The sequence below is a fragment of the Oreochromis niloticus genome, linkage group LG16, assembly GCF_001858045.2.
Source record: "Oreochromis niloticus isolate F11D_XX linkage group LG16, O_niloticus_UMD_NMBU, whole genome shotgun sequence".
Lineage (NCBI taxonomy): Eukaryota > Metazoa > Chordata > Actinopteri > Cichliformes > Cichlidae > Oreochromis > Oreochromis niloticus.
This window is the reverse complement of record NC_031987.2, coordinates 28,497,365-28,513,115: the sequence shown is the minus strand read 5'-3', so window position 1 is coordinate 28,513,115 and position 15,751 is coordinate 28,497,365. Positions and strand designations below refer to the sequence as shown.

General features: G+C 37.5%; 2 protein-coding genes and 1 long non-coding RNA gene across 3 annotated transcripts; 1 reads left to right on the top strand and 2 right to left on the bottom strand.

Moving 5' to 3' along the window:
• Nucleotides 1–1,226: 1,226 nt before the first annotated feature.
• On the bottom strand, nt 1,227–1,962 carry LOC109200155 (uncharacterized). The gene is made up of 2 exons (XR_002060364.2): nt 1,600–1,962; nt 1,227–1,418 (listed from the first exon to the last, which is right to left on the bottom strand). It is a non-coding gene; the product is annotated as an uncharacterized LOC109200155 (long non-coding RNA).
• Nucleotides 1,963–4,015: 2,053 nt separating this feature from the next.
• Nucleotides 4,016–4,963, top strand: LOC100691734 (olfactory receptor 13C5-like). Its single transcript, XM_003449518.2, has one exon. It carries the CDS (start codon nt 4,016–4,018, stop codon nt 4,961–4,963), a length of 948 nt encoding a protein of 315 aa, XP_003449566.2.
• An 8,941-nt stretch (nt 4,964–13,904) lies between these two features.
• Nucleotides 13,905–14,852, bottom strand: LOC109200148 (olfactory receptor 13C5-like). The gene has a single exon (XM_019355619.1). The coding sequence runs from the start codon at nt 14,850–14,852 to the stop codon at nt 13,905–13,907; it is 948 nt and encodes a 315-aa protein (XP_019211164.1).
• Between the last annotated feature and the right edge of the window lie 899 nt (nt 14,853–15,751).

The following is a 15,751-nucleotide window of genomic DNA, read 5'->3' as shown; positions in this document are numbered from 1 at the left end:
GCTATGTTTGATAACAAGCTAGCTATTTTGTCTCTGCTAGCATTTTTCCCCAGGATTGGGAGCATGAAGGAGAGGTTCAAGGAGAAGGAGCCTTTTGGGATTTTTTTTTGCTGTATCACGGTACAGAATTATGCCACTACAAATACCACTGGGAGGAGTCAACTATTCGCATTGTTGCCTTGTCGGATTTATGTGTGGCCTGGTCATGGGGAATGAGACAGGACCAGTGTTGGTCAAGTTACTTGAAAAAAGTAATCAGTTACTAATTACTGATTACTTCCCCCCAAAAGTAATCCCGTTACTTTACTGATTACTTATTTTCAAAAGTAATTAATTACTTAGTTACTTTTTAAAAACACAATTTACAACCTGAATAGGTGATAAAGCAATAGATCTTTCATCCCAATTCTACTTTTTCTGCATAATCCATCATACAAAATGTAATCGAATGGAAAAGTCTCTTTTTAAAACTTTAAATCTTTTAACTTTATGCATCAAGCAAAAATTTAATTATATGCAACATTCTCTGATTGGAAGAAATTTGTTTAACATTCAAACCTATTTTCTGCACATTCCAGCACATAAAATAAAATATTTTTTTGTGTTCACACTCACTCTTTCAAATAGATGAAAGTAAAACACAGCAGAAAATAAATAAAATCAAAGACTAGCAGTTCTGTTGCTCTATTTTCACCTGTAAAGCAGGAGTGGGGTAGGCGGAGGTTTACCCTGGTGCAGGTGTGCCGCGGCGGTCAGTGGAAGAATCTGCGAGTTTCTCTGTGAGTTTCACATTACCTCGTAGCGCACTCGGTGCTTGCTTGGAAGTTTAGGGGGTTTTTTCGCTGTAAAAAGAAGTTTTCTTCCCACGCACAACGGACATTAATGTTTTTGTCACTTTTTATGGAATCAAACTCAAAGTAAGGTCAGTACTTCCACGCTTTAAACGCTGCACGTTCATACTCTCTCCCGCACTCAATATATTATCCATTGTTGATCTGCACACAGCTGTTGTCATGAACGTCGCACTCGTTTACGTCACTGTCATGAGACATTCTCGCAAAAAATCACGGTTTTAGTAACGCAGTAACGCAGCGTTCCTACAGGAAAGTAACGGTAATCTAATGACCGTTTTTGCAATAGTAATCCCTTACATTACTCGTTACTTGAAAAAAGTAATCAGATTACAGTAACGCATTACTGCCCATCTCTGGACAGGACACAGGAAATACTCTTTTGTGGGCTTTTTTATTCTCCGACTGTACTCGGAGGAGCACAGTTTTTATTCTATAGTTTTGAGTGAAAACGGCAAAATTTAACTTATCCACTGGCTCAGCCTAAAACTGTCTTTCAGGGTCTGAGACAACAGTAACTATCATATGTACACATTAAATTCAAACAGTATAGACAACAGTAGTGACCTGTCAAGAAACAAATACAAAAAAAGAGAAAACAAAACAAATAAACACATTGTTTACATCCCACAATCTCACAGTTCAACTGGCAATAAAGTGCGCTGTAAACTCTCTTTTAAACATATACATTTCTATAGCCATGATATTCTCCCTTAGCCATTTCTAAGGGAGAATATCATGAACTCACTTTGGTTTCTCCACACAGCCACTGCTAGAACAAGTACACACGCAGGAATCACATAGCAAGTGATCTCCCCTCTGAATCAAACAAAAACATACAGAGTTATGCACAGTGAATAACAGTATAAACTTAACAACTTTGAAATCTGTTAGGACACTGTCATTACTCACGCCAACCCGCTCTTCAGTCCTTCCCACAGCACGTGACCATTAAACATACACCCGTCACACGTTCAGAACTCTACAGAAATGGTCACAAACATGGAGTCATCGCCAAAGAAACTTAGCTTCCTAAGCTAATTACAGTCTACTACAACACTGGTGACAATATTTTGCAGTACGCTACACTTTTTTAGCACATTTACCTCTTGTGTAGCTAGCCACAGAATCTTTTGCAGCCTCTAAGGCTACGTTCACACTGCAGGTGAAAGCGCATCAAATCCGACTTTTTTGACCCTATGCGACCCATATCTGATCATGGTATGACAGTGTGAACAGCACAAATCCGATATTTTCAAATCCGATCTGGGTCACTTTCGTATGTGGTACTGAATCCGATACATATTTGATGTTTTAGAAAGCGACTGCTGTTTGAATGGTCACATTAAATCCGTCTTTTACGTCACTGACACAACACAGGCGCCAATTATCAGCGCCGGAGAAGACATCGTCAGTGGATGGCCAGGAAGCCATCCACTGACGATGTCAGTGAAACTGTTTGGAAGACAATGTTAGAGAAACGTGAACATTTTATTTGTACTGTATAATCTGCAGATTCTGACAGAAATCTGCAACTATCCTTCGAAACACCGCTCCTTTCTAAAACAGCAATAAGGATAATTATTAGGCCATATGTAAACAACAAAATAACTTTACAACTTAAAGCAAAATTGGGAAACGTAAAGTCCGAAACAAGTCTTTATATTAAGGGCCATCAGTCAAACAATACTGTTTGGTCTGGGTCTAAACAAAGCGCATTGTGTGCGACGTCTTCTTTTGCGCATGCGGGCCGCTTTGAGCGTTCACACTAGAGCGCGTTTGCTGTCACATTTTATTTGTAGTGTGAACAAGCAGACAAAAAAATCGGATTTGATAAAAAAATCAGAATTGAGCATTAAGACCTGCAGTGTGAACGTAGCCTAACTCTCCAGTGCTCTCGCTCACAACGCTCAGTGTGTGACACAAACTTGATTGCATGCGTGCTCTGGCTTACACTGGCTCTTAAATGGACAGTATACCCCCAAAACGCGAGGTCTAGTCATCACCATGACAACCCTACAACAGACCTCTGGTAGACAGGCAACCAGTGAGAAACACAATCCCCTCTTTTTAAACCCTTTCCATGCGTAGTATTAGTTCACTTGACTACATATGTGTTTACAAGCCGTTAGGTTTTTCATTGTAAATAAACTCATCTTTTTTGCAAGGAATCTTCCATCAGAGTTTTTCCACCTGTTGGGTCTAAACTCAGACCCCGCTGTATCCAGGACTTATTCCCGTGAAAGAAAAACAAGGCAACAGTGTTCGATCATTTACTTGCGCAAGAGAGGCCTCGTTGGTATCTTAGCTCATCACGAATGACCCCGACGATGGCCTCCTCTCGCTGCCTTTTATTGAGAGACAGTTCACACAAAACACAGCAAAGCAACGCCCACATGGTTCTGAGGCATTGTATGTATATGTGTGAACTTCTATATGTAAGTAGGAATGTGTGTGTGTGTGTGTGTGTGTGTGGCCTCCTGCTTACATCAAAAAAGACCTTCACAAGGATGTTGCCTGTAATAAAAGACTAGCCCCCCACCCAGAACCTCAAGAATCTGGGGAGGGGGACAGTGGAATTCCTTTCATCCTACAGTTAAACAATGTAGAAATGGATGGTAAGCATAAAAATGACAAACATTTAACAATTCACTCTAACACCACCCACTTACCATGACAGTTAAAGCATATGTTGGCACCTTAAAATTACTGTGTATGAGAGAATTCTGTATGAGAGTTCTTACTGACTGTATTAATTTTTATTTTTTACTTTTCTTTGTTTACACATCTAGTCTTGTATTACTTTTAATGTTATACTTTCATTTTTTTACATTCAGGAGAGCCATCCTGAATGTTCACATTAAACAGAAAGGAAGGATTAACTGTAGATTCCCAAAGCATCAATTACAGAAGGCAGAACAATGGTGTTTCAGAACTCTCCCTCCCTTGAGGATGAAGCAAAATAATAAAAACCTTCTACAGACTCGTATGACTAACTGTGTGAATCTTGGTAATGAATGTTCTTCAAGATATTTTGAGTTCTTTATGAATGGCACAAAAACATGTTGCATGTTGGTATAATTCTTTTCCTTGATTTTGGTTTTCCATTAATACTTGTTATACAATTTGTTTTATGAACAAATGTTTTGTCTTTGAAAACAATAATGGATAAAGAATCAAATGTTACCTTTCTAACTCTGGACTGGTACACAGAAATTAGCAAGTACAGATATATTTTCTTTTTTATTATGTTTACATTATATATTCTAATAATCTGCACTAATTCTACTATTGTGTATTTAATCTTTATTCATAAAAACCTTCATGAGCCTATGTACATTTTCATTGCTGCTTTGCTACTTAACTCTGTTCTTTACAGCACAACTGTTTACCCAAAACTTCTGATTGGCTTTTTATCTGAAAAACAAGTCACAACATATTCAGCCTGTCTCTTTCAGTTTTTTATGTTTTACACTCTAGGTGGTTCAGAGTTCTTGCTTCTGGCCGCCATGGCCTATGACAGATATGTGGCTATATGTAAACCTCTACAATATCAAATTATCATGAGAAAAACTACTGTGAGTATTTCCCTGGTCATAGCTTGGCTTGTACCTGGTTGTCATATGGCTGTCCTAGCAATAGCGAGTACGGAAGCTAAACTGTGTGACTTTAAAATAAAAGGAATATTTTGTAATAATGCAGTTTACACTCTTCAGTGTCAAAGATCAAGATTAATTACCATCTTTGGTGTGGTTACTTTACTAGATCTTGTAATACTTCCTATGCTCTTCATAGTTTTCACATACACAAAAATATTTATTGTTTCTCATCAAAGTTGTAAAGAAATTAGGAAGAAAGCCGCAGAGACTTGTTTACCCCATCTGTTAGTTTTAATCAGTGCCTGTTTGTTTTATGTGTATGATGTAAGCATAGCTCGAGTGGAACTAGATTTTCCAAAAACTGTACGCATAATAATGACATTACAAATAGTGCTCTATCACCCTTTGTTTAATCCATTTGTATATGGGCTCAAAATGAAGGAAATTTCAAAACACCTAAAAGGGTTGCTTTCTCAGGCCAAATTCATTACTTGTATTAAAATTGGATGCTAAGCATTTGTCATTTGTTCTATAGTGAGTTTCACATCATCAAACCATCCCTTCCAGAACACTTTTGATGTTCATATATTATATCTGTGGAACGAAATATAAAATTTAAAAAAATGCTTTCATTAATTAATTTATTTACCAAACTGTAACAGTGTTTTTAACAATTGACATTTGTATTATTTATTTTGCGCTTTAAATATTAATATTAATATTAATATTGATTATACCGATGATAACATATGTTTATTCATAACATACATGTGGAATAACTATTGCTACAGTTACCTTAATCAACAGTAATAGAGTTTATTATGTCAAAATGCAAAGACCAATTCCTCTTTTGTAATTAATGTTCCCATACCTTCTACACTTGTCTATTTTAATGTTTATTTATTTTTATTTTTGAAGTTGCTGCTTGTTAAACTCAGTAAGAGATTCTTGTGAATGGGGTGTGAGAATTATAGTTTAAAACCTGTAGAGTTCTGGCAATATAAAAGCTAAGAGCACTTTTCTTAACATAGACACCAACTGCGCTTTAGGTACAGCTAACTGAAAAAAATAATCTGTATAATCCACATTATTATTGTCGAATTTCTTTAATTTATTAATTCAAGAAATAAATATATAATGGATGAATAATGATAAAGTACAGAAATGTAGAAATTTTAATTTAGCTTTACATTAGATGTATTCTGTTAATTCTTCTATCATTTATTTGTATTTAATTATAGCTCCATGTACCTGGGTTGTTTTCATTGTTACTTTGACTATTTATCCTGTCTCTTTCACTGGTTCATTTATTACTCTATATGTGCCATGATATCTGAGTGGCGTGTATATAAACATAGCATAAAAAGTAAGGAAATGTGTGTTTTGTCGGTTTTGCTTTTTGGCAATGAATCTTATACTGCTGGAAAGCCTGTTTATTTATCCTTACATAATGTCACATTTGGAAGGAAAAACACATTTGTTGTTAAACAGCAGAGTTGAGTGTGTGTGTTGTGTTCAGGGATAGACTGGTGATCTGGCATACTGGGCATTAGCCCAGCGGACCGACCGCTATAATTATTTTTCTTTGTCGATACAACTATCCAGGTCGGCCTGAAGGGCCGCCGCTCACCATCATAGAAACCCATTCTTCATTTTTATTAGTGACACTGGATTCCTCAATCAAATCTCAGTCAGCCCTGTTTTCCTTGTGTGCTCATGCACCTGGTACAGGGTGGGCCATTTATATGGATACACCGTAATAACATCGGAATGGTTGGTGATATTAAAGTCCTGTTTGTGGCACATTAGTATATGTGAGGGGGCAAACTCCTCAAGATGGGTGGTGACCATGGTGGCCATTTAGAAGTCGACCATGGTGGCCATTTAGAAGTCGGCCATCTTGGATACAACTTTTGTTTTTTCAATAGGAAGAGGGCCATGTGACACATCAAACTTATCGGTAATGCCACAAGAAAAACAATAGTGTGCTTGGTTTCAACGTAACTTTATTCTTTCATGAGTTATTTACAAGTTTCTTTGTTCACAGATGGCCGACTTCTAAATGGCTACCATGGTCACCACCCATCTTGAGGAGTTGACCCTGCTGGCTAAGGGTAAACATAAATTCAGTAAAATCATAATTCACGTCGGCAGTAATGACACCCGGTTACGCCAATCGGAGGTCACTAAAATCAATATTAAATCTGTGTGTAGCTTTGCCAAAACAATGTCGGACTCTGTAGTTTTCTCTGGTCCCCTCCCCAATCAGACCAGGAGTGACATGTTTAGCCGCATGTTCTCCTTAAATTGCTGGCTGTCTGACTGGTGTCCAAAACACGATGTGGGCTTCATAGATAATTGGCAAACCTTCTGGAGGAAACCTGGTCTTGTTAGGAGAGACGGCATCCATCCCACTTTGGATGGAGCAGCTCTCATTTCTAGAAATATGGACCAATTTATTAAACCCCCCAAAATATGACTATCCAGAGTTGGGACCAGGAAGCAGAGCTGCAGTCTTACACGCCTCTCTGCAGCTTCTCTCCTCCTGTTACCCCCCAAAACCCCATCTCCACTGAGACTGTGTCAGCTCCCAAACAGACAAAAAAACAAACTAAAAACTAGCAATGAACAACTTAAACATAAAAAAATCACAAAGAAAGAACAATATAGTATCTACATCTGAACCAAAGAGTAAAACAGTGAAATGTGGATTATTAAATATTAGGTCTCTCTCTCCTCCAAGTCTCTGTTAGTACATGACTTAATAATTGATCAACAAATCGATTTACTCTGCCTTACAGAAACCTGGTTGCAGCAGGATGATTATGTTAGTTTAAATGAATCAACACCCCCGAGTCATTCTAACTACCAGAAACCTCGAAGCACAGGCCGAGGGGGCGGTGTGGCAGCAATTTTTCACACCAGCCTATTAATTAACGAAAGACCAAGACAGACTTTTAATTCATTTGAAAGCCTGATGCTTAGCCTCGTCCACCCCAGCTGTAAAACTCAGAAACCAGTCTTACTTGTTATCATCTATCGTCCACCTGGGCCTTACACAGAGTTTCTCTCTGATTTCTCAGACTTTTTATCAGATTTAGTGCTCAGCTCAGATAAAATAATTATTGTGGGTGATTTTAACATCCATGTAGATGCTAAAAATGACAGCCTCAACATGGCATTTAATCTGTTATTAGACTCAATTGACTTCTCTCAAAATGTAAAAGAACCCACCCACCACTTTAATCACACTCTAGATCTTGTTTTAACATATAACATAGAAACTGAACATTTAACAGTGTTTCCTAAAAACCCTCTGCTGTCTGATCATTTCCTGATAACATTTACATTTGCAGTAATTGATTACACAGCAGTGGGGAGTAGACTTTATCACAGTAGATGTCTTTCTGAAAGTGCTGTAACTAAGTTTAAGAATATAATCCACCCACTGTTATCATCTTCAATGCCCTGTACCAACATAGAGCAGAGCAGCTATCTGAACGTTACCCCAACAGAGGTCGATTATCTTGTTAATAATTTTACCTCCTCACTACGTACGACTCTGGATACTGTAGCTCCTGTGAAAACTAAGGTCTCAAGTCAGAAGTACCTGACTCCGTGGTATAATTCTCAAACATGTAGCCTAAAGCAGATAACTCGTAAGCTGGAGAGGAAATGGCGTGTCACAGATTTAGTAGATCATCATTGAGCCTGGAGAAATAGTTTGTTGCTTTATAAGAAAGCCCTCCGCAAAGCCAGAACATCTTACTATTCGTCACTGATTGAAGAAAATAACAACAACCCCAGGTTTCTCTTCAGCACTGTAGCCAGGCTGACAAACAGTCAGAGCTCTACTGAGCCAACAATCCCTTTAACGCTAACTAGTAATGACTTCATGAATTTCTTTACAAATAAAATTTTAATCTTTAATTAAGCCTTTAATCATTAGAGAAAAAATTACCAATAATCATCCCACAGATGTAATATTATCTGTCACGGACTGCCGGGACAGACCGTGTGGAGTGAGTAGAGGACCCAAGAGCAGACAGAGGCGAGGAGACTAAACCGACTTAACAAAAAGCGAGCCTTTATTTAGGGCTGAAAACTCATGGAAAAAAACAACAAAGTAACTGAGGGAAAACCTGAACATAGACTGGGAAACTATGACTTACTGTGATTTTATACTATGACTAAACAACATACAAACTATGACTTGACTGGGAAACCGTGACAAGGGGTAGGAGAGATAACACAGACGACGTAACATTGAACACAGCAAGACTGAGGACTAAATACACTCATGAGGTGATCAGGGGAAGTGGAGACACATGAGGACACAGCTGACTAGAATGAAACATAATGACAACACAGGGGAGAGTAAAACTAAATGCAGTGTACAAAGAACACCAGACTCTTTCAAAATAAAACAGGAAACACGGAGACATAGACATGAAACGAACTTGACAACAAGAGTCACACAGACATGACACATGACAGGTAGGCGCACGAACCAGGGAGACTGAGTACAGAGGGAGATGACAAAAAGAATTGAAGAAACAAAGAACTAAACAGCAACCTAGAAATTAATTAGATGAGCCAAACTGAAACTAGAACACCAATGAATACAAAATGATACATTAAAAATGCTCATAGGGGGTCATATGATATGATTGTTGGGGTTTTCTCTGTATTTATTATTGTGCGATCTATTGTACAATATAAAGCGCCTTGAGGCGACTTTTGTTGTGATTTGGCGCTATATAAATAAAATTGAATTGAATTGAATTGAAAAACCCACATACAGGGTCACCATGACAATTATCTACAGCTACTTTCAGTACCATTGATATTCATTTAGACTGTTTTTGTCCAATTGATATTTCTGAGTTAACTTCAATAATTACTTCCTCCAAACCATCAACATGTCTTTTAGACCCCATTTCTACAAAACTGCTCAAAGAAGTCCTGCCATTAATTAATGCTTCAATCTTAAATATGATCAACCTATCTCTAATAATCGGCACATATTAAACAAATATGTAAGACTGCTTTCTTCCATTTTCACAACATCTGTAAAATTAGAAATATCCTGTCTCAGAGTGATGCTGAAAAACTACTTCATGCATTTATTACTTCCAGGCTGGACTACTGTAATTCTTTATTATCAGGATGTCCTAAAAACTTGCTGAAAAGCCTTCAGTTAATCCAAAATGCTGCAGCAAGAGTCCTGACAGGGACTAGAAAGAGAGAGCAGATTTCGCCTGTTTTGGCTTCCCTTCATTGGCTTCCTGTTAAATCCAGAATTGAATTCAAAATCCTGCTCCTCACATACAAGGTCTTAAATAATCAGGCCCCATCTTATCTTAATGACCTTGTAGTACCATATCACCCTATTAGAGCACTTCGCTCTTGCACTGCAGGCCTACTTGTTGTTCCTAGAGTATTTAAAAGTAGAATGGGAGGCAGAGCCTTCAGTTTTCAGGCCCATCTTTTGTGGAACCAGCTTCCAGTTTGGATTCGGGAGACAGACACTATCTCTACTTTCAAGATTAGGCTTAAAACTTTCCTTTTTGGTAAAGCATATAGTTACGGCTGGACCAGGTGACCCTGAATCCTCCCTTAGTTATGCTGCAATAGACGTAGGCTGCCGGGGGATTCCCATGATGCACTGAGTTTTTCCTTTCCAGTCACCTTTCTCACTCACTATGTGTTAACCCTTTAAGACCTACCATAGAACCAAGTCCGCCAGAGCTTCTATTATATTTTTACATGCTGTAGTGCCATTTTTGGGAGCATTTCAAGTTGCTATACATCAATACAACCATTATAGCCCAAATTTTAATAATATGTATGCATTAAGTGCATAGTAATTACATAAATTGCAAAAAAGTGCAATAAACTACAAAAAAATTGAAAATTGTTTTTGTTTTTTTGACATATATTTCTAGTTAGAGAAATTTAAGAGGCTTATTCCTCAAAACTGTAAATACAAAAAAGTTGCACAAAATAGTTTCCCACCACAGGAAATTCATTTTGAGTGTCTTCATAGTTTTATTTTTGAAATACACCAACTTTTATATACTGCAGGAAAAACGAAAATAAATATTATAGTGCAAATTTGCAAAAAAGCAGCATATGCATCAAAATAAACTATTTCCAGCAGTGCAATATGAGTCCCAAGCATCCCAGAAATGACACAGAAAGTCATAAAGTCAAAGATAACTTTTAAAACACCAGTATAGGCTCACGAGGCCCTGATGGTAAAAAACTACATTTCTGCGAAAATGACGTCACTTCCGGTTTCGGGCAGGTAATGGCGGACATGCGAAAGTTCGCGCTGACGTCTATTCCAACGTAGGAAGTGTTATGAACAGCTGATTGGATCGGAAAAGCGTGTTTCTGGAATATTATGTTTTTGTTGCTGCAAGCACTTTTTATGCAGTTTTTGCAAAGCTATATGTGGAAGGAAACTGTGACCTAGGACAAACTGATGGGATAAGATAGAATAGAATAGAATAGAATTCAACTTTATTGTCATTGCACATGCACAGGTACAGGGCAACGAAATGCAGTTTGCATCCATCCAGAAAGTGCTTTAGTCGTGATATAGATATATTACAATATATATTAGCAATAATATAGATATGTAAGTATATTACAGAAATGGGTCTATTATGGTATGTTATCATGTACACGGTGTGAAGTATGTTATGAATATTCTATAACTATAAGTATGTACAGGCTGTAGTGAGTACAAGCTATGTACAGGCTATGAACAGGATCTAAATATGAAATAAAAATTATACAGAAATCTGAGATATACAGTTATACAGAATGTAAGTACAACTCCTCCGGTTTCATATGCAAAAAAATTATTGCGCTAGCTTACGTGGTTGCAGAGCTACCGGGATTTAAAAATAGTTACGCAAAACGGACCGTGCCCGCTCCGACCGGTTTTAAAGGGTTAATAGACCTCTCTGCATAGAGTCATACCTGTTATTAATCTCTGTCTCTCTTCCACAGCATGTTTTTATCCTGTTTTCCTTCTCTCACCCCAACCGGTCGCAGCAGATGGCCCCGCCCCTCCCTGAGCCTGGTTCTGCCGGAGGTTTCTTCCTGCTAAAAGGGAGTTTTTCCTTCCCACTGTCGCCAAAGTGCTTGCTCATAGGGGGTCATATGATTGTTGGGTTTTTCTCTGTATCTATTATTGTACAATCTACTGTACAATATAAAGCACCTTGAGGCGACAGTTGTGGTGATTTGGCGCTATATAAATAAAATCAAATTGAATTGAATTGAAGCAGCCTAACTAATAAAGATGGCCCAAAACCTTGTTCTGTGCACTTGGTAAATGGTAAATGGCCTGTATTTGTATAGCGCTTTACTAGTCCCTAAGGACCCCAAAGCGCTTTACACATCCAGTCATCCACCCATTCACACACAGGTGATGGCAAGCTACATTGTAGCCACAGCCACCCTGGGGCGCACTGACAGAGGTGAGGTGAGGCTGCCGGACACTGGCGCCACCAGGCCCTCTGACCACCACCAGTAGGCAACGGGTGAAGTGTCTTTCCCAAGGACACAACAACCAAGACTGTCCAAGCCGGGGCTCGAACCGGCAATCTTCCGATTACAAGGCGCTTGCCATATGTCATTCGCTATATAAATAAAATCTTGGTTTTTCCTGTCTACTTTTTCACCTCAACTGTTTCACTTCTGTTTGTCCATCTTTATCAAATACTTAATCTACACTAAACTCTGTTCTACAGGGTGGGCCATTTATATGGATACAGCGTAATAACATGGGAATGGTTGGTGATATTAAAGTCCTGTTTGTGGCACATTAGTATATGTGAGGGGGCAAACTCCTCAAGATGGGTGGTGACCATGGTGGCCATTTAGAAGTCAGCCATCTGTGAACAAAGAGAAACTTGTAAATAACTCATGAAAGAATAAAGTTACGTTGAAACCAAGCACACCATTGTTTTTCTTGTGACATTACCAATAAGTTTGATGTGTCACATGGCCCTCTTCCTATTGAAAAAACAAAAGTTGTATCCAAGATGGCCGACTTCTAAATGGCCACCATGGTCACCACCCATCTTGAGGAGTTTGCCCCCTCACATATACTAATGTGCCACAAACAGGACTTTAATATCACCAACCATTCCGATGTTATTACGGTGTATCCATATAAATGGCCCACCCTGTACCAGGTGCATGAGCACACAAGGAAAACAGGGCTGACTGAGATTTGATTGAGGAATCCAGTGTCACTAATAAAAATGAAGAATGGGTTTCTATGATGGTGAGCGGCGGCCCTTCAGGCCGACCTGGATAGTTGTATCGACAAAGAAAAATAATTATAGCGGTCGGTCCGCTGGGCTAATGCCCAGTATGCCAGATCACCAGTCTATCCCTGAACACAACACACACACTCAACTCTGCTGTTTAACAACAAATGTGTTTTTCCTTCCAAATGTGACATTATGTAAGGATAAATAAACAGGCTTTCCAGCAGTATAAGATTCATTGCCAAAAAGCAAAACCGACAAAACACACATTTCCTTACTTTTTATGCTATGTTTATATACACGCCACTCAGATATCATGGCACATATAGAGTAATAAATGAACCAGTGAAAGAGACAGGATAAATAGTCAAAGTAACAATGAAAACAACCCAGGTACATGGAGCTATAATTAAATACAAATAAATGATAGAAGAATTAACAGAATACATCTAATGTAAAGCTAAATTAAAATTTCTACATTTCTGTACTTTATCATTATTCATCCATTATATATTTATTTCTTGAATTAATAAATTAAAGAAATTCGACAATAATAATGTGGATTATACAGATTATTTTTTTCAGTTAGCTGTACCTAAAGCGCAGTTGGTGTCTATATTAAGAAAAGTGCATTTGTATAAGTTTTTCATTAATTCCTATCTAAAGATCTTAGTTTTCATGTTATTGGAACTCTTCAGGTCTGAAACTGTAATTCTCATTCTCTTACTGAGCTTAAGAAGTGGAAAAGTAAAATGTCAGATCAATACAAATGTAAATCGACCATTGCAAACGAGAGCTATGAGAGCAGTAATCAAAAGTAACAGAGGTTATTATATCAAAATGAAAAGACTAATTCCTCTTTTGGAATTAAGGTACCTGTAGGAACAGTTATTCCATGTTTGGTAAATGGCCTGTATTTATATAGCGCTTTTACGGTCCCTAAGGACCCCAAAGCGTTTATATTATATATCATCAATACTATGAATGTTAATATTACAAGTAATATTTAAACCGCAAAATAAATAATACAAATGTCATCTCTTCCAGAACATGGTGACAGTTTGGTAAATAAATTAATGAAAGTGATTTTTTTTTTCCATTTTATATTTCTTTCCACAGATACAATGGTGTAAAACTCCTTATAGAACAAATGACTATACTTAGCATCCAGTTTTAATACAAAAAATTACTTTGCCCTGACAAAGCAGGCCTTTTAGGTGTTTTGAAATTTCCTTCATTTTGAGCCCATATACAAATGGATTAAACAAAGGGTGATAGAGCACTATTTGTAATGTCATTATTATGCGTGCAGTTTTTGGAAAATCTAGTTCCACCCGAGCTATGCTTATATCATACACAAAAAACAAACAGGCACTGATTAAAACTAACAGATGGGGTAAACATGTCTCTGCAGCTTTCTTCCTAATTTCTTTACAACTTCGAAAAGAAACAATAAATATTATTGTGTATGTGAAAACTATGAAGAGCATAGGAAGTATTACAAGATGTAGTAAAGTAACCACACCAAAGATGGTAATTAATCTTGATCTTTGACACTGAAGAGTGTAAACTGCATTATTACAAAATATTCCTTTTATATTAGAGTCGCACAGTTTAGCTTCAGCACTTGCTATTACTAGGACAGCAATATGACAAACAGGCACAAGCCAAGCTATGATCAGGGAAATACTCACAGTGGTTTTTCTCATGATAATTTGATATTCCAGAGGTTTACATATAGCCACATATCTGTCATAGGCCATGGCAGCCAGAAGCAAGAACTCTGAACCACCTAGAGTGTAAAACATAAAAAACTGAAAGAGACAGGCTGAATATGTTGTGACTTGTTTTTCAGATAAAAAGCCAATCAGAAGTTTTGGGTAAACAGTTGTGCTGTAAAGAACAGAGTTAAGTAGCAAAGCAGCAATGAAAATGTACATAGGCTCATGGAGGTTTTTATGAATAAAGATTAAATACACAATAGCAGAATTGGTGCAGATTATTAGAATATATAGTGTAAACATAATAAAAAAGAAAATATATCTGTACTTGCTAATTTCTGTGTACCAGTCCAGAGTTAGAAAGGTAACATTTAACTCTTTATCCATTATTGTTTTGAAAGACAAAACATTTGTTCATAAAACTAATTACATAACAGGTATGAATGGAAAACCAAAAACAAGGCAAAGACTTCACACAGTCATACGAGTATGTGGTAGGTTTTTATTATTTTGCCTTATCCTCAAGGGATGGAGAGTTCTGAACCATCATTGTTCTGCCTTTTGTAATTGATGCTTTGGGAATGTACAATTAATCCTTCTTTTCTGTTCAGTGTGAACATTCAGGATGGCAACACTATCTCTCCTTATTAAAAAAATAAAAGTAATACAAGATTAGATGTGTAAACAAAGAAGAGCAAAAAATAAAAATGAATTAAGTCAATAACAACAATTCTCTCACACAGTAATTTCAAGGTGCCAAAATGTGCTTTAAACATAAAATAAATGTTGTTCCAGACAGTTAAACTTGTCAGGTCGTGATGTCTAGCAGGTGAAAATGCAAGCTCCATGAACATGCACAGCTGTGGATTCCAGCTACGTCTGTAGTTCTGCAAACTTTGACTTCCACAGAGTCGAGCTTGTCACTTCAATCAGCTGCATTTCGATGTCCTCTGTCCAGGCAGTTAATCCGAGACAAGTCCAGCTGCTCATTAAACCTTTCTGGTTTGATTACGAAAGAAAACATTGGTCCATACACCTGAAAGTCCCAAAAATGCATTGTGAATTCTGTCTCGAGTCTACGGATGTATGCGTGTATTTCTGCTGTTGTGACAGTGATGTACACTGTCTTGTTGGTATATGTATAATTTCTATACATTTTACATCAGATAAAAACTTTGGTTTTAAGATTTAGATAATTATTTAATAAAAGCTAGACATTTTAAATGAGAATAAGAAAGTATTTCTTTGTGCCCCCCTTTCCCTGTTAATGCCCTACCTGGCCCCCT